The sequence below is a fragment of the Hoplias malabaricus genome, chromosome 2 (genome assembly GCF_029633855.1).
Source record: "Hoplias malabaricus isolate fHopMal1 chromosome 2, fHopMal1.hap1, whole genome shotgun sequence".
Classification (NCBI taxonomy): Eukaryota; Metazoa; Chordata; class Actinopteri; order Characiformes; family Erythrinidae; genus Hoplias; species Hoplias malabaricus.
In genome coordinates this window covers 36,771,090-36,796,438 of record NC_089801.1, presented here as the reverse complement: position 1 = coordinate 36,796,438, position 25,349 = coordinate 36,771,090, and the positions used below count along the sequence as shown (strand labels likewise).

The 25,349-nt window shown below is 41.1% G+C and overlaps 1 protein-coding gene across 3 annotated transcripts in view; it reads right to left on the bottom strand.

Moving 5' to 3' along the window:
- Positions 1-11,918: 11,918 nt before the first annotated feature.
- The window catches only part of klhl13 (kelch-like family member 13), a 59,685-nt gene continuing 46,254 nt past the window's right edge, over positions 11,919-25,349 (bottom strand). For all 3 annotated transcript variants that reach the window (XM_066658972.1, XM_066658973.1, XM_066658971.1), the window contains 2 exons: positions 20,999-21,112; positions 11,919-14,676 (listed from right to left, as the gene is read on the bottom strand). In XM_066658972.1, coding sequence (XP_066515069.1) covers positions 14,183-14,676; positions 20,999-21,112 — 608 coding nt within the window. In that variant the 3' untranslated portion in view covers positions 11,919-14,182. The remainder of the gene's footprint in view (positions 14,677-20,998; positions 21,113-25,349) is intronic.

The window sequence follows — 25,349 nt, the reverse complement described above, 5'->3', positions numbered from 1 at the left end:
TATGCCTTCTTTCCAGAGTTCCAAAAGTGCATGTTAGAGCACTTAAACGTAAATGGGAAGTAGTTAAATGGGGTTTTTGTCCTATTTTCCACTTAATATTTTAATTTGAAATGTTTACATTTAGAACGTGATAGCAGGTAAAGCTGCATCAGTTAGCATTAGGCTAAACTGGTCAATTACAAAATACACACGAAACTGTTGCCAATACGTTATACACTAATATACACAACACTGTGGTAAACTGCTTCACTGGGCTATTTCTCAACCGGACTGAAAATATTTTAATTGCTTAATTGTATTAATTTAACCAGTTTGCTTAGATACGCATGTGCAGTTCCACATGTGTCCAGAAGTTGTCGCTGCTGTAAAATACAAATTGTAATGCAGTAGGAGCCCTCTGGTTAATTAGATATTAGCCCAGCTAATTATCAACGCTGCACAAAGCTACACATCAAAGCCACGGTCAGTAATGGCAGAGAGGACTGCAGGGAGAAGAGAGGGTCTCCAAATATCCTCGGAGACGGATTAGGTCCTCTAACCGCTTCATTACAGAAAATATCCCAGCTGACGAAATTCATTTACCTCCATAATAACGTGCATCACGTACACACAGCACTGGAACCTGGACACACCGCATTGCATCTCCTCCTCACAGTGGCTAGCACGGACAGGAAGTAGTACTGTAACTTACTTAAATGTATTTAAGTCACTATGATCTGAGAGTGGGAGAGTATTACTTCTTGTTGTCGCTCTGTCCACCAGAGGGCGACATTGGGCAGTAAATAAGTCATAACGGTACAACGCCACGATTCCTTAGCAAGTAAAAGACTTTGATTTACACTTTTTTTTTTTAAATGGGACATATTGTGAAAAAAATATAAAAGTGGGGATCTGAAGCCAAACAACCCACACACTGTGAAAGAAGACCACCCAGTCTGTGTTTTGTGTGCTGCCAGCACTCTCCATCATCTCACTGAAACCCCCCCAACCTGTCAGTTTTTGTCTGAAAAAAAATGTGATAAAATGTTCTGATTTCACTGACATCAAATGCAAAGAGTGTCAGAATTGTCCCACCTCCTCGTCTGATTCTCTCTAATCACTGTGCTGGACCCACGTTTACGTGAGACCACATAGACTAGATTAAATGCAGCAAAACAGACACAGTGGGTGTAGAGACATAAAAGCACTGAGTAAAAACTGAGAAAACTAAAACGGAGAGGAAAGAAAACAGCGAAAATTAAAAAAAAAAAAAACGCTTCAGCTCCTTGCTCCTCACTGCTGTGCCCTTGGGTCGGGAGGAACAGCGAGTGGCTCATTATCATTTAAAGGAACAGGCTAAAACCGGCCATTCTGAACATGGCTATTTAGACAGAGAACACTGCTGTGGGAATTGAACCACGTGGCATTTTGACCAACTATATATTTGTGGAAAAAGGGTGTGTAGAGCTACCTATAATACTCCACACATGTCTATGTACTGCGGTTAAGCCAGACGCCGTTTGAGAAAACACTGTTAAACTAGCCGCACGTCAGATTTTAGTGCGCGTATACTAGTGTCTATGTGCAGACTGTGGAGCATGTTTTGAGGTTGTGAGGCAGGTGAGCTGAATTTGGCTCCCTTTTCTAACTTTGCATTCCACCTTAAATTGTGCTCCATGTAGTATAGTGGAACTAGGGTGACCAGACGTCCTCTTTTACCCAGACATGTCCTCTTTTTTAGACTTAAAAAAATGTCCGGGCGAAATTTCACAAACGTCCGGGATTTTGTTTTTCTAGAGCTTACATAGAACTTCGAGAAGCGTTTCGTTCACAAACTAGCCCCGCCCTCCCCTACTCCGATTGGTTCACTTGAGGGAAGAGGGGGAGTTATAAAGTAGCCTTAAATCTTCTGATTGGACGGTCTGACTGTAGAGCTAACGTCATTGGTCGATAACCTTCTCTGTAAACATTTAATTGGTCAGTCTGCACGTCAGTAGTCCTTGTTTACGTCAGGCAAAGCTCATGTACCTACCCTCATCTCGAGCAGCTATGCCGAAACATAAATATAAGTCCTTGGATGAATTAATAAAGATATTCCCATGTGTAGCAAATAAAGGTGTAAAGGACCTAAAAGCGCACATAGGTTCAGCTAAGCACACAACGGCAGCGAGGGGCGTGGCCTTTAGTGGAACGGACAATTCGAATCAGGTACCAGTGTATTACTGCTGCATAATTCACATAACTTAAAATGGACTGGACAATTCCAGCCTGGCTCCATAGTTTATCTGCTGCATTTAAGGTGGAATATGACAGTTAATGAAACAGAAATGTGGAAGGAGAAGTCCACATGACGCTGATTTGTTTTTGTTTTTTTTCCCATCGACAGATGGAGCCTTTCTCACTTCGTGAAGCTCCTCGTTCACACGCCTCTCTCACCTGAGAGATTAACTCACTTCTCCTCTCATCACTGAACAGGTGCTGAGAGCCAGAGACAGAGTGAGGAGGAAAAGGAGACACTCTCTCTCTCTGTTTTTTTTTTTTTACTTTTTTTTTTCACCAAGAGGCCAGGTAGCCATGGCAACATAGACCTGAGAGATTATGCAGAGGAACTGATGCAGAGAGTCTCCTTCTCTCACCCCATACTCATTCACCCCTTTACTTCATTGTGAAATTCTGTCTCTGTTACCACAGCAGCCTCTTTACTATTTATTCCCCATTCACCTCTCTCTCTCTCTCTCTCTCTCTCTCTCTCTCTCTCTCTCTCCTTTCATTACATGTCCCACCTTTCTCCCTTTCTCTCCTGTTCTTCCCAGGTGTCAAGAGTCTTTGCCTTTTGTCGTGTTCATCTCTCTCTCTGTGTGTCTCTCCCTCTCTCTCTCTCGCTGAACACTCCCAGAGTTGCTCCAGCTGGGAGTTAAGCGAGTGCACTAGGAGCATGTATCTTTGGAGACTGGAGCACAGCCCATTGTGTAACTCTGAGTTCTGATGTTAATGACCAGACTGCTAATATTGAGAAGTTTTATTCACCATACAGTGCTCTCGGTCACATTGTAGCGCTCCAGACATAAATAATATATTGCAGCTGTCCAGTTAAAAACATGTATCTACCAAAATAGCTACTTCATAGAAAAAAAACATCTTAACTTTCAATGGAGGTCATTGTAAAAAGACTGTATTCCAAGTAATTTTGGAGCATTGCTATTGGTGCATTCATCATGACATTTTCACAGTGTGTTGGACAGCTGCTGTGTTCAAATGATGTAGTAAACTTAAAATCATCCAAAATAGGTCTAAAACCAACATAAATATAAATGTTGTTCAGTTTAGATATTATTAATGTAATGTCTTTCTTCAGAACCGTTAAAGTGACATCATCAGAGAGGAATACATCTCACACCCTTCCTCCTTCTCTCTTCTCTCCACATTCTGTAATCTGCCAATGCCCTCCACCCACCCACTATCAGTGATCTGAAGGTAAGTAGAGACTTACAGTTAGAGAGAGAGAGAGAGAGAGAAAGAGCAAAATGAAAGAGAGATAAAAGCAATGAAAGATAAAAGCAATGAAAATTGATGTCTAAAACAAAAAGAGGGAGGGTGAAAAGCACAAAAAAATTAGAGACAAAGGAAAAATGGACAGAAGAATAAGACAGAATGCAAAGGGTGTACAAATAACAAAAAATGAAAGGGAGGAAAAAGAAAAACTGGAAAAGCAAGGGGAGAGAGGGAGAGAGAAAGAGAGAGGGGGGGACAAGAAGCATAAAAATGCTGTCCCAGTCTCTTTTCTAAACCCTCTCAAGCGTCAGCAAGTATATAAATACACCTCAGTCCAGCAGTTCAGTACAACACACACACACACACACACAGACACACACTTCTTTAAAGAAGACGCTCCACAGTGAAGGGCTGCCGCATCAGTGAGAGGGTAAACTGAGACTGGGACAACAATAGCGTTATTTTGCTGTAAATAACGTGGGGGGAAAATGTAATTAATTTCATTAATTTAGTTACAAACAGAATCAACCACACAATTAAATATATATTAAATAAAAGAAAAATTAATTAATTCATTCATTTTCTGCAAGTGCTTCATCCTGAGCCTACTATCGTTGGGCACACTGCAGGAAGACAAACTGTAAAGAGCACAAGGCCATCACAGAGCAACTGACTGTGTAAAAAGCTTATAATGGTATAGTGTGATGTTTACACATTCAGATGCTCTGTGATAATAAATAAATATTCCAGGGGTTTGTTTTATTGGCAGCAACACGTGTCTGAGAGGCTGGACCAGAGCTGTTGTGAAGTGCAGTTGTGAAGAGCATTCAAACCTCCTCTAAAATGAAAGAGTTGGTTCCTCGTTTACTGCAGTAATAGCATCTGCTCTTTGGGGAAGGCTTTACAACAGATGCCGGAAACTTGCTGTACGGTTTTGATGGCATTTACCCAAAGACAGGTGCTGATGTTGGGTGATTAGTTCAGGATTACAAACATCAATCCAACACATTCCAAATGTAACGTGAGATACAGAAAACACACTTCCACTGCCCCATAGAAGGTCATGTCTTCGTCAGTCTGATGTTGAACCCAGAGCTGAGATCACCAGAAACTGATGTGTAAGGGTAAATGTAAATATATCTGATCTCAAGGAGTGAGAGTCTGCACATTGCTGAGGATTAAAGGGTTAAACCGATGCCCCCTGGTGCCCACCCACCCTCCCGCCTGCTCAATAATTCAACACCATTTTGTTGGCCACTTTGGCATCTGCCAGCTCAGCTCGGGCAGGGCTGGCTCGCCAACCATCGCCATGACAACTGCCTTCAGGAGCCAATCAGGGGCCAGAGACAGCTGTCCCAGTTCCAGAGTTTAAAAAGTACAAGAGGGACAGAGAGAGAGAGAGAGAGAGAGAGAGAGATGAGAAAGCAAAAAGAAAGGGAATGTAAGAGATGAGATACAGAAAGGACTGGAAAGAAAAGAATTAGTGTTTTTTAAACTAAAGAGCTAGAAAGAAAGAAAGAAAGAAAGAGAAAAAGAGAGAAAGAAAGGTAAGGGTAGATAGTGATTGAGTGACTGTGCAGAAGCTGCTCCTGCTCTTGATGAATGGACAGAAACACTGGCTCTGAATAGATTCTTTCATCTAAATAAGCTCCATTTAAATAAACATCTAAAGTGATTACCTCCATCCGCACTGAGGCCCTGAAGCAGACTTTACTATCAGCTCCAAAAGGAGGCCAGTCTGCACGTACACACACACTAAATACAGCATTTATTATGACCAGTACAGACTCTGAGTAAACTTAAACACAGTATTCATCTCTTCTCCATCCACCCACTTTACTGAATCTAGTTTCACCCAGTAACTTTGGGATGAGCTGGAGTGCCATTTACAGTCCAGATCTAATCATCAAACAATGATTCAATTTTATTTGTATTAAATGAGCAAGATTGGGTTTATTGAATTTGCTAGTGAATATAGCCAGTCAGTTTTGCTGTACTGACCCATAGAAATATATTATTTATTCAAGCTAACGTGGCTACGTTTGTTACTATAGCCTATTAGCATCACAGCTTCATATTGTAAAAATACAGAAGTAATCTATTTCTTCAGTATTTGAAGCAAGACTTTTGCCCAATCTTTCCTTGATAAAATACTGGATAAAACTCTTTATTGTGGTGCCATATTTGTGTGGCGGGGACACGCTTAGCTAACGCCTATTTCTGCAGTATTTATTATGGTGTTGTCCATTTTATAATGTTGTAATATAACTTTAGATATTGCATAACTAACCTTACCTGACAACTCGAAACCGTTTGGGTGGAGTGTATGATGTTTTAAACACAACTGGCATCAAGCAATAGCTGCATTAGCCTTGAAGCTCAAAACTACAGCAGCAGAACATGTCAGCTCTTGCCCACACTCTGCCCCTGATTAAGGACTGGAGAAAGTTTAGAAACTCTTTATGGTGGTGTCGTATTACTGTGGATATCATGGCTATGTTCTGAGGTTGAATTAGAGGGGAAAAGTTCAGCTAAAGCTGGTTTCTGCAGTAGAAAATGAAGAAGAACATGTCCTTTTTTGATGTATGCTGCTGTGAGCTGTTGTGTCACGCGTCAGGCCGAGTTTATTAGAGTGTACCGTATCTTTACACAGCCGCGGGCCTTCATCCTCTATGTGTCAGTTTTCTGAGGAAGGAGTTGCATAGACGCTGTAGCCCATAGTACGCACACACAGATTAAGGATTATGGATACATTTACCTTGTTAGTTCCTGTCTCTGGTCACATTAATCCAGATTCCTCTCAGCAAAATCCTATAAGAGAGAAAACGCATACTTTCCTTGAAGATAAGAATTTTTCTGGATCTTTCAAATGTCATCATGGGGTCGCTTTAACCACCGACCACCAAAAGGCATGTGTCATTTTGTCTATGTAGTCCTGCCCATTAGGCATTCCAGATCTTAAGTGGATTTTTTAAAGGCAGAATTAAAAAAAAAAAAAAAAAAGGGGGGGGGGGGTGTATATAAATAAACAAATTAATTAATTAATAAACAAACAAACAAACACCATGCCCATTGCTAAATAAAATGGCCCCAAACCTGCTCCTCCCCTTCGAATATCAGGATATTCTGAATTCATTAAGAGCCAAAATATTAATTTAGTTATGAATAAACTAACAGTCTTATTGTCTTGACCTCCTGAGCTTGGGAATACACGAAACAAACCAAGCAAGTTTTTACAGCATGCCACAAAATAGCAACAAATTGGATGCTCCACAAGGGGGCGCTTCAAGCAATCAAATTATTATTTTTTGGGGGGGGAATTTAATTATTGCAATATTTGTTAGCGTCACTGTAGACACAAAGTGCATATATTTTGAAGGACATTCATTTGTTTATTAGCCATTACATTTATTAGTAGGTATAAATTCACTATGATTGTGCATATCTTAAACAAAAATGACAGGTTAAATCACTTGGTGCGCCCTGCAGCTCTGAAGGCCACTCAGCTGTGATTTAATCCGTCACTAGTTTGATCCTCAGTCAAAGCCCCTGTGTCCTGGAGCAAAGAGAAGGCATGGAGCTGTTCATGGAGAAGAGAAGTGAAAGGTATACCCAAGGTCTCAGGCTCATGTTCACAGGATCGTTTTAAAGGTTGAGTGACGTTTATTTTGATGTAAGCTTCAAAGCATCGAGCAGAAACACGCTGCAAGTGTAAAAGAGCTTAACTTCAGCCGGAGTATTAATGCATTAACGGCACTGATAATGTAGTTATTAGGCCTTAATTCTCACCATGTAACACTCATCTGCCCTGTGAAGAGCTCCAGGCAAACACACACACACAGGAATGCAAATGTGGTCTGGGTGACTGGTAACAGGACGCTTTAGTCAATAAAACACTAATGGGAATTTAAATTTCATGCAATACATTTGAGGGTGTTATGTATTTATTTCTTTAAATATTAATAGAGTCACCCACCTTCATTTATTTTATGCTGATCCCAGTGGCCATTAAATACAAGTTGATAATAATTCAAGGGATATTTTCAAGGTCATTATAAATAAGACAATATAAAAAGGAAGAGGAAGGACAAAGGGAAACGAGTTCAGTAAAAGATTAACAGAAAATTAAGCACATTTTAACAAAATTAAAGATAGCAGAATAAACAAGTAAAACCACGTTACAACAACAATGCCCCCTTCATATAAACCGAACCCCTTTAAGCGTATGTAATAAATAATGGTAATAATTCTTATTATTACAAAACAGTGCATGGCATATAATCCTGTATGTGTTTTGGCACAACATCACTATAAAATAGATGTTAACCTGGGTTCTAATCTGTGTTCAGCATACATATTTAATATGTGTGTGTGTGTGTAATGTACGGACAGAGAAATAACTGGTAACTGCACTGGATCTCTGTCCCCCAACCCCCTTTCATGACCCTGTGTGTGATATTATGGGCCAGCGGCTGTGTTACATTTTTATTTCAGCTGAACGTGGACTGCACCATCAGGCATGCACAGGCACGTACACACACACACACACACACACACACACACACACACACCCCAGGGGAAAAAACACTCAATACAGTGTCACGCACAGTGTGAGAGAGTGAGTGTGTGTGTGTGCGCATGAGTGAGAGATTTTATCATTTGCTCAATTAGACATTTATGAATATATCAAGATCATGATCAGCCTGTCAATATCTTGTCTTTACACACACACACATTCTCTCTCTCTCTCTCTCACACACACACACACACACACACACACAAACCTCCAGTGAAAATTGTTTCTCAATGACCCTATCACTATCATGGGTTCACACCACATAATGCTTAAGTACACTTCTGTACACACACATATTCACACACCTTTTCACTAAACATGCATTAAATCTGCATATTCAGAGTTAATTATGCTAATCAGCCAAGCCTCTGTCATTACATCCATTTTAATTAGCTGTTTATCAATACAGCAAACCTCCTAGAATTTTTTTTGCGGCTACAAGCCAGAAATAATCAATTACCGAGATATCACACCCTCACCCCGCATGGAATACTAACATGTTCAGACAGCTGTAATCAATTACCGAGCCTCACCACTTACTGCCTTTTTTGTTTCTGGATGGGTTCTGCTGTATCAGTTTGAAGTAGTCAGACCTGCGCTGCTGTAATTAATGCATCCACTAATTCCTTCATCAGCACGAGATCCCAGCATAATTCATTCAAACAAACAATAGACCAGCAGCACTCCCCATCATCTCACGGACACTCCCCAGACGCCAGCAGATACTGTACTGTCAGCACCCTTTCAAGGGATTGTGAGTCCACCAACTCATACACTGTGAAACAAGACCAACCAGTCAGTTGTGTGTGCTGCCTAAGTCAGAATACATGATCAAGTGAGCCGTTCTAAATCTGCTTCTGACGTCAAGTGCGGAGATTTTATAACTGCCCACCCACTCGTTTTCCAATCGCAGCCCTGGACCTGCTTTTATGAGAGAGCATAAAGTCAAGGTTAAACGCAGCAAAAAGACACAATTAACACAGAGATATAAGAGCATTGTGTAAAAAAGGGAGAAAACAAGCACGGAGAAGAAAGAAAAATGAGAGAAAACGTCTAAAAACCAGAGCTTCTGCTCCTCACTTCTGTTCTCTCTGGTCGTGGTGAATAGCAAGTGGCTCATTATCATTTAAAGGAATAGTAGCTGGAAGAAGCCATTCTGAATAGGGCTTTGGGGCTTGATCCTTGTGGTATTTTCACCAAAGCAGGTCACAGCAGGTTTCATTAAGACCTTGTGCAAAAGTGGCTGTCCTTTAGTGGTACAAAACAATGCCACATATAATAATAATAATCAAAATAATAAAAAAGTGGACTGAGTTGGCTTATAAATGTCAGAGATCTCCAGACAGCATCCCACACAACATTCAACACCAGGTTTAAACACCAAACACTGAAGTCTAATGTCCTCGCTTCAACTTTTCTTCCAAAATGTGCTGTTTGTTTGGAGCAGAAGCAGGTCAGTGCTCTCATAAGTCGGGCTTAGACTGGAGGAGACCCGCTTTAGACTCTCCAGCGCTCCTTCACCCGCTTCTCATTTCAGCCTCTTCTGAAACATGCAGAATAAAGATGAGGAAAACGAGCGCTCGGTACAAGAACACTTATACAAAGCACTCAGTCTCAAAGAGCTTCCAGTGACCTTTGTTCATAAAGATCTAAAAATAACAGCATCTGTCACCTGGAACAACACACACACACACACCCATGCAAACCCCTCTGGAACACAACATTTCTCACTGTTACTGCCTGCAGTAAATGGGTTCTGCTGTCTTTTATTTATGATAATTTGCCTCAGCCCAGAACATGAATCTGCACATAATTCACACCTCGTTTGTTTTTAAGGACAGCATGTGACCAGCAAAGCTAACAGCTGGTGAAACTAGACTAGGGGAAATTTCCTGATAATAAAATAATAATAAAAAGTTGATTTAAATTGCAGGTATTTATAGAGACACGTCAGTATAGTATAATGAAAAAAACAACTGGATGTGTGTGTAAGATTTGTTGCTTTTCTAGAAGTATATGTGGCTATGTGCAGTGTGAATGGATCAAAACAATGTGCACACAAATTTTCTTTACCTGCTGTAAGGATGATCTACTTTATGTATCCTACACTGTCCTTTATGTGCGCACGTGCACACACACACACCTCAGGCTCCTGCATGTGTACGCCCTTGACTGCTTTTTGCTCCTATGATGGTTCAGAATAACTACACGCCTCTGGCTGGCGTGCACTTTCTCTCTCTCTCCCTCACACACACACACCAAGAATTTAAAGGAATACTTCAGGAAGTGTTCCATTGCACATTGTAATGATCAAACATTTGGGGCCCACCAGGCAAACAATATAAACTGTTTCTAATATTAAAAGAAATATATACACACACACACACACACACACACGTTACACATTCTCTTGTGTATATGTCCATCATTTAATATTTTATTTACATTTATTTTTCATATAGCTGTGTTTGTGTGTGTTTTTAGAAAGTAGGTCTTGGCCATGTTTGGATAAGAGAATTTGTACATTTGTTTTTTTTCCAGGAAACAACAATTAATGGTCATTTCTTACCCTCATATGTTTTACTTGCTGCTTCAGTGTTGAAGAGCTTCCGTAAGAGTTTCTACAACGAGGGCATTAAGGGCTGGAACTTTTATGTTAAAAAACATACAATTGTTTTTTTTTTCACTATAAATATTTGTTCTCTTTTCAGTTCACCGTATGTATTCCTATAAAGTGCTAGGTAAATGTGAGAATTGGAGCACACAACCCCTGTAATATTAACATCACATCATCTTCAGCCTTTTATAAGAGCAACTAATAAGATGTAGAAATACCTAGATTCATCAGTATATTGTCACTGTCCATATACTATTCAATATCAGTATGTTGTCATACATTCAGAAAGTGTATGTGTATGTTTATGATTAGTGACCATATGCTTCTCGTGGGGGTTTCTGCCTATACACATACAGAAGACAGACCACCTGCCTCACCTTGGCGGCTTCCCCATCGTCCTAAAAGAAAACTGGGCCAGACAGACCCCACCTGAACAACACACCTGGTCAAAACACAATCTCCCTCTCACACACACTCCATAGACCACCAATATGCAGTGGAGTAAAAATGTAGCAGTCTAAGGGCGTTTTCACACCTGTAGTTCATTTGTTCTGGTCCAAAACAGTAATTTTGGACCGTTTTACGCCTGGTTTGCTTTGTTTACACACGGAAATATCCATGCGCACCAAAACGCGTCACCGCAAACCACGCGAGAATGTTCTCACTGCTGATTGGTCAGATCTGACCAAGCGGGAGCAAGAATATAGAAGGTGGTCCTGCGTTCTGGACTAGTGTGTTTCTGATCTATTACTCCGGTTAGCAGCTACATTTTAACAAGTTCTCAGTTTACCTAGCTACGACTGACTGTGGCATCAATATTAATATTGTTGGGTCGGGTCGGATCACGTTCTCACCAGAAACTAACCACCCCAGAGTTTGACCTCAAAAGGTCCCGGTGCGGTTGTTTTGGTCTGCATCCGAGTGTGAGCCGCCCAAGCAAACTTCACTAAAGGAAACGAACTAGAGTTTGATTTAACTGGACTAAAAAGTGCAGGCGTGAAAACACCCTAAGATGCTGATTCATCGATTTTGGTTTGGAAGGTGTTAAAAATTATATTATATATTATAATAATTATAAATAATTATGTTCACTATCAATTTTGCTACTTCAGTCTAAATGTATTTTTCAGGTTATCAAATATTAAAAATAAAATATATAACCTGGTGTGTTTTTGTCTTTTATTTTCTAGAAAAAAAAAAGGAGTGTTCCAATGCCATTTTCTCAAAACCTGGTTTATTAAATTTAGAAAACACCATGTTCTTAACGGTTCATAACAATAGCAGGAACAAAGTCATGAAATGTCATTGTGGGGGGAAGGTGAGGGGGAGGTCTGTGGGGGAGGGGGGCAGGTTGGCCCCTGAGTTTAAAAAGTTTGAATCTGTTTCCTCTTCCTGAAGTCAACTAGGCCCCACCTGCTTACACACAGGAAAGGACGCACAAGAGAGAGAGTGCCAGAGAAAATATAAATTAATTTTAAAAAAGCAAAAAAAGAAGAGTGAATGAGACATAAGGAAGACTGAACACAAAACATGATAAGAACTTAAATTAAATAAAGGACAAGTATAGAAAGAGAGAGATGGAAAGAGAGGTGTGTGCTGTAGTGTATAGTCCAGGGCCGTTGAGAGGAGGACATTAATCAGCATACTGAAACTCCAGAGGCGTCAGGTAGAAAAGTTGAATTGCAAAGTCCCTCGTTTTTTTTTTTCTCTGTTTTTCCTTTATTTTTCTTCAAGTCAAGGTTATTCCTGCCAAAGGTGGTGAGAAATAAAAACAAAATAATAATAATAATAAAAAAAAAATGTAACATCAACATGTCATTAGGTTGGTGTTTCAATGTTTCTTTCCTGTCGCAAAAAAGTTGAGGGAGGAGACACGGGAGAGAGGGATGGGGCGTCTTCAGCATAGATCGCAAAGAGAGGAAGAGGGGAAAGGGGATGGGGCTTCACCACAGACGCCGCTCAGACAGAATTGGGAGGGGAAGTGCAAACATTGTCTTTTTCCTGGAGAGAGACAGAGAGAGAGAGAGAGAGAGAGAGCGAGAGAGAGAGCGAGACTGCAGTATGAGAGGAAATGATCGATTCATCCATCCATCTGACAAGTCATCGATCCATCAAGTCAAAGTCCATCCTTCTGTCCATCCGTCCATCACTCATTCAATGTCTAGATTTTATTCGCTCCATGGCTGCATTTCAAACAGCTCCCTGTTTACTACATAGTGCACTACTTGGGTCATAAAATAAATGGCATCTACACCCGAATAGTGCATGAGAGAGCGAGAGAGAAAATAAATTCCAAGGAGCTCCCTAGTAAACATGAAGTTATCTATATTTGGATTTGGAAGCCATAACATACGTTATGCACTAGGTAGGGAGTAGGGAGGTAGAGAGCTATTTGAGAATTAGCCTCAGAGAGAGAGAGAGAGAGAGAGAGAGAGAGAGAGAGAGAGAGAGAGCCCAGTTAGGAAGAGAAATGGATGAACTCAAATCAAAAAATAAAGGATAGTGTACCATTTCTGATTAATGTAGTGCACTGTTCAGTGTAGTGATGATCTAATGGGAAGAGGGATCTGTTCATCTCTTTTAGTGTGTTTTTTAGTGTTATACTCTCTGGCTGCATGCCATATAGCATTTAATACCCTGCATAAAGGCATAGGGAGCCAATAGTTGTGCACGTAGTGGACATAGTGCACTACACTGGTCAAGACAAAAGGCTTACAGACTCTGCATCACGTTCTTCAGGGAACCCATTGGGATTCAGCCCATCTCTCTTTCCCTCACCCTCACTCTCTCCCCATGTCTCTCTCTCTCCTCACAGTAGGCTCTAGGGGCTAGGAGACAGGGATATATAGCGTGTACTATTTCACCAATGTAGTGCATTATAGAAGAAGGAAGGGGATATTTGAGATTCAGCCCATGAGTGAAAGTGTGTGTGTGAGGGAGAGAGAGAGAGAGATGAAGAGATGAGAAAGAATGAGAGATCAATCCATCCACTCATCCATCCATAGAGCAATCATATTCAGTGTCTGTTTTTCAGGTTCTCTCTCTTTGGCTCCATCTCAGATCGCTCCCTTTACCTGGCATCAGTGAGAGGGGCATTTGGGCCTTCTATGCAGAGTCATAGGCAAATGTTTGGGACCCCCCTGGTCAAATGGTTTCTGTTGATTTTCTAAGAGAGCAAAGAGGAAAAAACATCCTCTGTAGATATTTTAATGCAACATTACTGTTTGTTTGTGGCGCTTAAGAAAAGCAGAAAACACATAAAACATAAAATGTGATGTGTGCAAAAGTTGTGGTACATTTTATATTTTTATGTAGGTTTTCCTCACTTTCCTAAACAGAAATGCTGCACTAAGAACAGCAAAAAGGTTAGAAAATCAACAGAAGGTTTAACTTGTTTAAGGGGAACTCATGACCCTACGTCATGAAATAAAGGCTTCTGGACCTGAATAGTGCACTGTAGTTTCCATACGGAGCCAGGTGGGGTCCCTCACTCTCTCTCGCTCTCTCTCATACTCTTCTCAGGGGGCAGACAGGGGGCTTTCTCGGCTGGGTGAGCCCGCGAGCGAGAGGTCGTCTGGAGGGAAGACGGTCAGCGTACACGCCCGGATACCGCCCAGCGACTCGGGCAGGTCGAAGACTTTGTGCCACTCGTCCTTGTCGGGGTCGTACTTCTGCACGATCTCCACCATGCAGCGGTTGTTCCAGGAGTAACCGCCCACCACGTAGATCTTGTTCTCAAAGACGGCCACGCCCACGTCGCTCTGGCCGCGCAGCATGGCTGCGATGGGCGTCCACATGTCCAGGGCGGGGCTGTAGTACTCGCAGCTCAGCACGTCGTCGTAGTCGCTGGTGCCTCGGAAGTGGTTCCCGCCGATGACGTAGAGCCGGTCGCCCACCGTGCACATGCAGTGCAGTCCCCGTACCGTCGTCATCGCAGCCTTCTGGGTCCACTTGTCCGCATCTGGCTCGAAGCACATCAGCTCCTTCTGGAAGGTGTCGTGAGTGATGCCCCCTGCAGTGACACGCAGAAATGTTATCATGTTAAATAAATGGATGGTTATATCTTTCTATGATAACAATAAAACCTTCTTTCTCTTTAGTGTCAATGTCATGAACACACAACACATCCACCCCTGGAGCAGTGGGCTGCCACCGCAGGGCTCAGGGTTTAGTTCAGTTGTTCAAGAGCACTTCAGCCATGGATGCTGAGGGAGGAGAAGCACAGTTCCTTGTCCACCCCCTCATTTTTCCTGCTGGACAAAGTGACTTCACCAGGGACATTTTGGTCCCAAGCCCGCTCCTTACACTTAGAGGCATGGTGGCCCTTGTAACCCTGACGAAACCTGTAAACTGTATTGCTATGCTGATGTAATATTACTAACACTGCAGAAAATAATAATGATGATGATGAAACAGCCCTATAAAAGTTTAGTACCATATACGGTTCTTGCAGAATTACAATGTAATATAGGCACAGGCTAATGTTCAATCAAAGTGTGCTTTGTTTGTTTTCTAAATGACAAAATCAGTGAATACTCTTCTGCACACTTTAATGCCCCATAACTCTTTATTGAACGGAACACACCAAGAAAATTCACCTCCTCCTGGAAGAGGATGCACTAACAGCTTTTTTCCACTTCAACAAAAGGTATTTAAATCAGTACATCTTTATTAACAATTACTGCATTTACTCCCATTTTCACACTGGCTCTCTCTTGTTTTATTCTCATGATTGAAACATCCTTTTTAAGAGCCCATACTATTAAATATTATTAAAAGGTCTAAATAAAGACTTAGGAAAACTGTCAACATACTTGAGAATTACCGTTTCCACTTTCCAATTAGGGCAGTTCTGAATACAATTTTTTTGGACTTCGGTGCCTCGGCAGGGATATAATATCAGAATCTCAAAATTAGAAACCGAATACATGGCCTATGAACAAATATCTGAATACCTGAATATTTGGGGCCAGCCCTATTGTTCAGAAAATTAGCTCTCAGCGCCCGCTGTAAAATTAAAGCCGCACTTTGGCTCCCGGCATGGCTCCGCTTGCTGAGTCGTTCACTAACTGCAACGCTACATGGTGCCACTAAGAGTATGGAGTGTACACAAATAAACAAGAGCTTCTTTGAGGTGTAAAGCTGACAAAATGAACTGTAGCTTTGCTATGTTTCATAGTCAGTTGCTGTAGCATTAGACTGTTTTAGGCTTCGTTCAAGACTTTTATGTTGACAAGGCTGAATACATGTGGAGTGTTGCCTTTATTGCCAGATTATCCGAATCTCAAAATTATAAAATGAATATCTACCAAATGAACAAATATCCGAATATTCAGGGCCACACGCACACGCACACAAAATCAAAACATCCAGGAAATTGAGCAATAACTTGGACTGTGGGCAGTGACTCTACTGATAAAATCATCTACACGTAAATGTAGCCAGTCAAAATAAAGTATAATATATAAATATGAAATAAAATATAAATAAATGTAAAAGATAACAGCCACTGTTTGCCTTGGTGGAGCTTCTTAAGCCACACACAAGACTAAGACTAAGACTTAAGACTAAGACACACACAAACACAAAAATGATTGGTGCATATACACTGCAGGGTGCATTAAGAAACTGAATAGGGCATAAACACTGAATACCTAATAGACTGTAAGCAACACACACACACAAGCAATAAATAAATAATACAGAACCATGAAAACACACCTACACTCACATCCCTTCCAGTGTGTCACTCTCACGCCAACACACGACAATGAATATTAATGCACAATTACATACCTAGAGGTAGCAAGAGAGAGAGAGAGAGAGAGAGAGAGAGAGAGAGAGAGAGAGAGAGAGAGAGAGAGAGAGAGAGAGAGAGAGAGAGAGAGAGAGAGAGAGAGAGACTTGCAAGGGAATCAAAGGATAAAAAAGGAAAAAACAGGACATGTCTACAGGGAGGACTGAAAATAAAGAGCAGAAATATCCCATAAGGCATTTGGGCATCATCCAAAACCCCACCCTCTCTCCTTTCCACCCTCCTGATCCCTGTTCCCTCTATTTTTTTTCTCTGCTTCCTTTCCTTTCTCTGATGTTCTCTCTTCTCTTATTTTGCCTTTCTCGTTACTCCATCATTATCTCTTTTTACTCCCTCTCTTTACCTTTCTCACTTCCTCTGTCAATTTACCTCCCTCTCTCAGTTCTGCACTGGCTCAATGACCTGAAGATCAAAGGATGAGATGAAGGAGGAGCTGTGTGTGAAAAGGGTATGAGCGAGAGAGATATTAACATAAAATTGAGGGGGTGGGGGAGAAAACTGGAGAGAAAGAAAAAAAAAAAGATGGGAAAGATGAAAACAGAAAGTATAAAAGAAAGGAAGAGTGAATGAAGAGCATAAAAGGTGAAAGAGTATAAAAAGAGAATGAAACAGAAAGCGCAAGAGTGAGAGAGAGAGAGAGAGAGAGAGAGAGAGAGAGAGAGAGAGAGAATTAAAAGGGAAAGAAAAGGAGGGAGAGACTCCAGAGGAAAAAGTGTAAGATCAGCAATTTCTATAAATACACTACAGTGATGAAGGACAGAGAGAGGCATAGTGTGTGTATGTGTGTGTGTGTGTGTTTGAGAGAGAGAGAGAGAGAGAGAGAGAGAGAGAGAGAAAGACAGCGTACATCACCTCTAAAATGTGTGTGTTGGAGTGTTTTTCATCAGAGGTGTGAATGAATGGAGACAATTAAGTACGGGCCTAAAGCAGCTAATTAAACCCATCTGAATGGAAGTGTATGGCAGTAAATCCTCAGCTCCATCCATCTGAGCTCCACCCTCAGGCCATCGTCATCAACACTAACAGTAATATTTAGTCATTTTTACTACTTTAAACATGTTTAAACCATGGTGATAAACTGAGTGTGTGTCGGTTCCTAGTGAACTGCCTTATGGAGCTTTTCCACTGCATGGAACCTACATGACTCTACTCAGCACTTTTGCTTTTCCACTGGCCAAATCTGGTACCTGGCCCTTAGAACCAGGTACCTATTCAGTCCACGCTCGCGCCAGGTTCCAGCCGTGCCCAGTAGGTACTAAATAGTGTCAGTTAAACCCTGCAGAGTGCAGATTGGCCAGAGAGACATGTCAATCACCATGAAATGCAGAGCTCATTCAAATCCAGCACAAAGTGCCGTTTGTTAAATCTCTTAAGTTACAGCAGCTTGTGTTTTTATTTTTATACGACACAGAACTGCAGCTTGTAACATTACCTCGAGGTGTTTTCAGGTTTAAATGCTCCTTGGGTCGATGGCTAATGAAAATTTCCAGTGAAAGCCGAATGTGCAACAAGGAAAATTGATCTGTGAGAAATGGGGCGTGGAGCTGTGTTCAGTCCAAAAAACAAGCAACACGCAAATACATAAGTAAAAAGCGGCTAAATTTACCACCGCCGTTGTTGTGGCCTGCGGTTCCCGTTAGAGACAGGGTTTTTTGCGACGTAACCATCTCCATTTCGTGGGGGAGCTGTGACAAGCTTTAAGCGAGCCGAGGCGATTCGAGTCGAGTCAGACTCATGCAGTGGAAATGCACCATTACTTTCCACTGTCTACAGGCAGCTTAGCAGAGAGCACTACAGCCGATGCCCAGCCTCCACATCCCAGCTCGTAGGAGAGGTAACAGAGACGCTGGAGTAAGAGAGTGAGCTGTGCACTGACATCATTGCCATCACCTCAGAATTAAGAGTATGGATCCTGCTCCTGTGTTTTTATGGCTATTGTAAACATATTCAAACTAGAGGGAAGAGAAAAATTTATTTATTTTTAAATCAGCATTCTATCCTCAAAATAAGACTCACCACGCTGCCTCAGCAGCTGATGCTCTCTTAAAATGATGTCATAGTAGGGTACCTTAGTAAGCAGTATGTTTATTGTCAGAATAGGGCTGGACAATAATTCAATATCAATATATATCGCAATATAAAGTGTCTCAATAACAATTATATGCTTTTAAACACATTATCAATATTTCAATACACATTATTTATAGCATCAGTCACTGACTGAAGCTCATTACAGGGTGCTGCCGTCAATTAATTGCACTCAATTTAAATGTATTAATATTGACAAAGCCAAGAGGATTAGGTTTATCTGTGATGTCATGTTTTTTGTTTCTTCCTGGCAATTTTCTGGTGTCTTATTTATCGTTCATATCAATAACTAAACTATATCGTATTGACAGAAATTAAGAAATATATCGTGATATAAATTTTGGCCATATCATCCAGGCCTAAGGCAGCATACTGTTTGAGGTGTGCAGATTAAGAATGCTATCTCTGTAAGGAGCTCTATAGGTTTGACACAGACACTATATATTCATTATAGTGTCCAACCCCAAATAAAACCCCCTTCCACCCATTCCACACTCTCACCCAACTATTAACTCACAACTTCCACCTGACACCAGTTTACCTCACACATCACTTCATTCCTCTCTTCTCTCCCCATTTCCCTTCTTCAGTCTGTGTGAGTTTGTGTGTCTGTGTGTATTTGAGATGCTGAAACTAGGCCTCTTCTGCATAATGCAGGCTTTCAGCTGCAATCCTATAAACAGAACAAGCGACGGAAACCTTCCTACATCGAGAGGATTAATGCCCTGATTGTGTTTGTTGTCTTTAGCACTTTGAGAACACCGTCTTTCCAGATGACACAACACAACAGGACAATTTACTCACATCAGACCCCATAATGTCCATCATTTAAGACTGTGGTTATTTTTATATTCACTTTCTACTTAAATATTTCCCTGGAGAGGTTTTAGACAGCTTCTTAAAAAAGTTCCAGTGCTTGCTGCAGGTAACTCCGGGTGACGGAACACGCACAATATTAATCTGAGGTTATTTGTTTTAAAATAATATTACAACTATGAAAATTCCAAATAAAACTACTACTACAACAATAATAAATAAAAATAAATAATTATTATTATGAGGAAGTATTATTTACAGAGTGCCTTACATAAAACTTGTGAACACAGTATAAAAGCACCGGTAAAAGAAAGAGAAGAAGATAGAAAGAAAATGAATAGTACAATAAAAATGCATACAAATATAATATTATAAAAGTTTGGGAACCCCAGCTTGAGGCTGAATTTACTTTAAGCTTTAGGAATTTTACTTTCTTTAAAAGCAGCATAAATGATTTATAATTACAGCAAGAACTACCTCACCATCCCGGGGGGCTATTTATTCAGCTCTCAGGTATCTGAGCAGAAACCCGAGTGTGTTTCACATCCCTGACTTAAGCAGGTTTGTGTGGAGTGTCAGTGAACAGGAGAGGAGAAGCCTGTCAGTTGGTCTTGATTACACCCGTTTTGGAAAACATGGTGGTGGCAAGGTAAAGTGAAAGTAGTTTTTGTGGCTGTGTTGGACAACAGTAGATGGCATATGATCTCAGATCAGGGTCAGAAAATAATGTGTTTGGGAAAAGGGGTAAAAATAATTTTGTTACTGATTCAGGTGCAGTATTTCTTGATAAAGTATTTCAGAATGTCTTATGGAACTCAGTGAAAGCCCTCAGATATATGGCAGCACCTGCGTGTGTGTGTGTGTGTGTGTGTGTGTGTGTGTGTGTGCGCACGCGCATGTGGTACAGTAAACAACACCTTTTCGTCATGCAGCTGTTACACCTCCAGGCAGAAAAATTCGAAGAACTGAGTTTGTGTCTGAAGCTAACTGTCTGTAGCTCACAGCTCCAGGTGTCAAGTGTGTGTGCGTGCGCAAGGAGTGTGAGATATGTCACATTTTTCCATTCTCTTCCTGTGTGCAACACACACATGCAATCTATGAAAACCTTGTATCTAAATAAAGAATCCTCCCTCTCTCCCTCACACACACAAAGGAACAGCTGTTCCAGAGGGATGAAGGAGTGTGTAGATCAGGACTTTTCTGCACTTGTTTCATTGTTAAAAGAAAGGTTTAACCAAGAAAATGCTAATAAGGCTAACAGCTACACGTTTGGCGACACACAGCACTTCATTCATTAAATTTACAGTGAATATCACCAGTAGGTACATTTGTTTAGGGAGATATTTCTGAAGTGATAAAAGACACAGGATAATCCACTTCCAGAGGAACATTTCAAGTCAAAGAAACATAAATCAATAAACAGTTTGCTAAATTGGGATTCATAACAGCCACGATATAGCTGGCATCGCACCCAAGTTGTCCCCTGTTAGACAAACAGCACTTAAAACTGATCTTTGAGGGGACATGATGCGCACCTGTACACATACAGAGGTTGACTTCTAAAGCACTGTTCGTTTAACCCTCCCCCAGGGCTGATAATAGGTAGAAAACCTACCAGAGATGTACATATAGCCTCCATAGACTGTACCAGCATGACCATAGTGTGGTTCATTCATCTTTGCCACGTATGTCCACTCATTTGTCCTGGGGTTATAGCACTCCACAGTAGCTAAGGGGGAAAAACAAAAGAGAGGAAGAGGTTATAATGTTATCCTGATGATATACATTCATTACATATGTAAATGCCTACATTCTCATTAATGTCCCACTGAACCCTGAGTACAGAGAGAGCAAGCAAGAGTGTGACAAAGTGAGGAGAGACCACATGAAAGCAAGAGGAAAATAAAAAATAAAAAAAGATTGATACAGATGGATAGGCAGAAAAGTGAAAGAGGAGAAAGAGACAGGGCAGAGGATAAAGCAAGGAAAAAGCAAAATGTGAAAGAGAACTAAAGTAGATTAAAAAGAAAAAAGTATAGTGTGATGAGGAACAGAAGATAAGGAGGCGAAAGAATAAAAGAGCGAGCGCTTTGGATGAAAGTAGGTCAAGTAAGAACATGATAGAAGAGTAAAGAATGATCGCTTCAATCAAGAGCTGCCAGCGGATCAGAACCAGAGAGAGATACGGGAGCAGGAATAAACGTCAAGAATCCCTCCATCTGCTCAAGAGAAGGGAAGAGCAATCAAGAAGGGATGACCATGGGGATGAAGCAGGAGAGCGCCAATATTTTATTTCTCTCTCACACACACAGAAACAGACAAAATCATGATAGATTCTGAGACAAGTGGCGAGATACGGATCTAATACTTGTGTCTGAGTGAAATGTGGAATGCCCCTTTATTCCAAATGTACTCGATCACTGAAGGATGTTTGTCTGACCTTTTTTTTTGGGAATAGGACCTGAGGCTAATGGAGTAGTAGGGCTTTAGGTAAACCTTTGAGCTGCCATTGTAGTTTCAATATTAAAAAGTATATATTCTAACTCTGAGCCCTGCTCCGGGTGACTGTCTGTGAGGAGTTTGGTGTGTTCTCCTTGTGTCAGTGTGGGTCTCTTCCGGGTGCTCCGGTTTCCTCCCACGGTCCAGAAACATGCCGTAGGTGCGTGTGAGTGAATGTGAGTGAGTGCGTGTCGCCCGGTAATGTAACCCCTTTAACAAAGGCACAGTATCTCAACTCAACGGAGCATAGTCTTGCTCATTTAGATTGCAAAGCAATCTGAAAAATATATAAATATATTAAATCATTTGTAATAATTTAGAAATATTTCTCACCTGTTTTTTTTTGGTGGAAGAAATGGCTTACTGTTACTTTAAACACTGGCCGCTGAGCTGTAGACCTGCTCTCTAACAGCAGTGTTTCTCTCAGGAGGCCTACGTTAAGACCTGAGTTAAGCTCAGTTAAGACTACTGTTCTTTAAATACAGTCCCTCTGTCCCTTAATGATGACCTCAGCCTCTCACCACAGCGCTGTCTCCAGTGTGCTGTCCAATAATGATGTCTGAATGGCTAAAAATACAGCATAACTCCACCTCAGAAGGATGCAGCGTGTCTGTGCTCTGATGATGTCAGTGGAAATCTCTGACAACCTCCGATGATTTTTTGTTTTTTACTCAACGATGAGTAAATTACTTAACATACTAAAAACTATATATTACATGGGTGGCACGGTGGTGCAGCAGGTAGTGTCGCAGTCACACAGCTCCAGGGACTTGGAGGTTGTGGGTTCGAGTCCCGCTCCAGGTGACTGTGTTAGGAGTTTGGTGTGTTCTCACAGTGTCTGTGGGGGTTTCCTCCGGGTGCTCCAGTTTCCTCCCATGGTCCAAAAACACACTTTGGCAGTGTCTGTGAGTGTGTGTGTGTTGCCCTGTGAAGGACTGGTGAGGGGTGCAGTGTCGCAACAACAACTAAGGTGGCGGTCACACCAGATCTTTCTTTATATGTTTAAATATCAACAAAATTTTCTTATGATGGGCTCCAGTGTTTCGCTTATTAAACTCAAACTGCATTTTAAGCCTCTTAATATTTTTCTACCTTGACGTCTAATATTCTCTGGTGTTCCACACTTCTGCTGCTTGATGACAAAGACCTTCAGATTATAAAACAATAAAAGTCATGATAGGAATCTGTCTGTAAGAATGGTTTAATTGACGGGATCCTCTGGAGAGTCTGTCAGCAGCGACTGACCTCCTTCAGAACAGATTCTGAATATTTTCATGGGAATCTATTCCTGTCACAAAATTTCCCTCGGGGAGTCCGTCCCTTAATGATGACCTCACACGAGAGATATGTGTCATTTTCCAACTGATCATGGAACATGCGCATGGCGCTGGATGATGAGGCCTCAGTCAGTGGGCTGTTTGTTTGTATTCTGGCTGTGTTTTAGGCAGACGGGCAAGAAGAAGGGAAAAAAAAACAGTGGAAAAAACAAAAGGGGGCACTGGGGGAAAAACAAAAAGTAATTCAATTTAAGGCAATAAAATCCACTTGACCGGCATGACTCCTGTCTCCATGGCAACCAAGAGCATGGAAACGTGGGTAGCAATGCAGAGAGAGAGAGGGAGAAAGAGAGAGAGAGAGAGAGAGAGAGAGGGAGTGATCAAAAGACAGACAGAGAGAAAGGAAAAGAAGGAGATAGACATTGATGAAGAAAGCAAGCTGAAAAGGAAGAGAACAAGAGAGAGTGGGTGGGGGAGAGAGAGAGAGAGAGAGAGAGGGGGGGGGTGAGAGAGGTTTCAGAGTAACCTCTTGTAGCTGTATTTAGAAGGTCAGGGTCTTTATGTGGTCTGTGGTGCTTCTTTTGTGAGAGGGTGTGTGTTTTGTGTGTTTATATGGGAGTAATTTAGTGGGAGTGGCACAGTAAACAATGTTTGTGTGTGTGCGCGTGTGTGTGTGTATATACACTGCAGATGTTCTTGTCTTTAGGGATGCATTTACATCGTCTGAAACTAAAGCCCAGCAGCACTTAAACATTCTCCAGTCAGCACGGTGCCTGGGACCTGGCTCCAGAGCAGCTCCACGTGAGTCTAAGGTCAACACCCCTGATGCCAAGCGTGGAAAACAGGGAGGTAAAGAGTGCCCCCCAGCACTGAGCCGTGGAACAGATGCGGAACTGGAGTGAAGGAGTGTCATTTGTGATCTAGAACTTACCATCCTCACAATGTTTATTTGGCTGAATGCAATCAAACCCTCACAGGCACCACCTATTCTACTAGGAAAAAAACTAATTACAGCTAAATACTGGATTGAAATACATTAATTTCAACCCACTTTTGGATCATGTTCTGGATTTTAAAAAACCCCACAGGAGCGGTGATGGGTCAGGACACAGTAAACAGCAGTGCAGCCAAGCGGAGGGGTCATTAGCATATTGCAGCCTTCTGATAATAGTGCTGTAAAGGTCAATAATGTGATAAAGATTAAAGAGCATATTGTGCAGCTATGGTACAACAGCAGCACCCCAGGCATCTTAATCAGACCCCCGCTCCACTGGGGCTTTCATCCTGCACATAACCTTCACCAACGCCAGTCACCATGGACGTGTAACCATGGCAACCAGACGGCTGACCCAGGTGGACCATGTTAAGGTAATATGAGAGACATCTAAAGACCACAGAAACCAACTACTGGTCTTTTTACTGCCGCTCGGAAGTGTGTAATGAGCTTTTCATTATTACTTTAATAAAGTTTTTTCTACTCTACAGGACAAAACATATTTTACATCATCCAACAGAAACAATAAAAACCTCTTATTTCAGTTTTTTAAATTTGGTTTACGAGCCCCAAAAAGCTTTCCTGCCCCATCCCCCTCATCTATCCAATCACAGCACCATAGTTGTGTTTATGTGAAAGCACAAAGATGTGGTTAAACAGAGTAAAAAAAAAAAAAATATATATATATATATATATATATATATATATATATATATATATATATATATATATATATATATATATATATATATATATATATATATATATATATATATATATATATATATATATATATATATATATATAAACCACACCATGATGTGTGCAGAGAAATAAGAGCACAGAGCTAAAACAGAAAAAGAAAGAGAACCAAGTGTAAATGGCTAAAAACCAGAGCTGCTCCTCACTGTTGTGCGCTCGGGTCGCGGGGAAACAGTGAGTGGCTCATTAAAGGAACAGGCACTGAAAGCAGCCATTTTGAACTGGGCTGTTTAGATAGGGGGAAAACGCTACTGTGGGGCTTCAACCATGTGGTATTTTGAGCTGGTCACATTACAGTACTGTGCTCACTGGTGAAAAAGCGGGAGAATGGGTCACCTTTTGAAATTAAGTAATGCTTCTTTATAATGAAGTTTAGAATTAAAGTTGCAGGACTTTCAACTTAAAAACAATACATTTTACATATCTATCATATA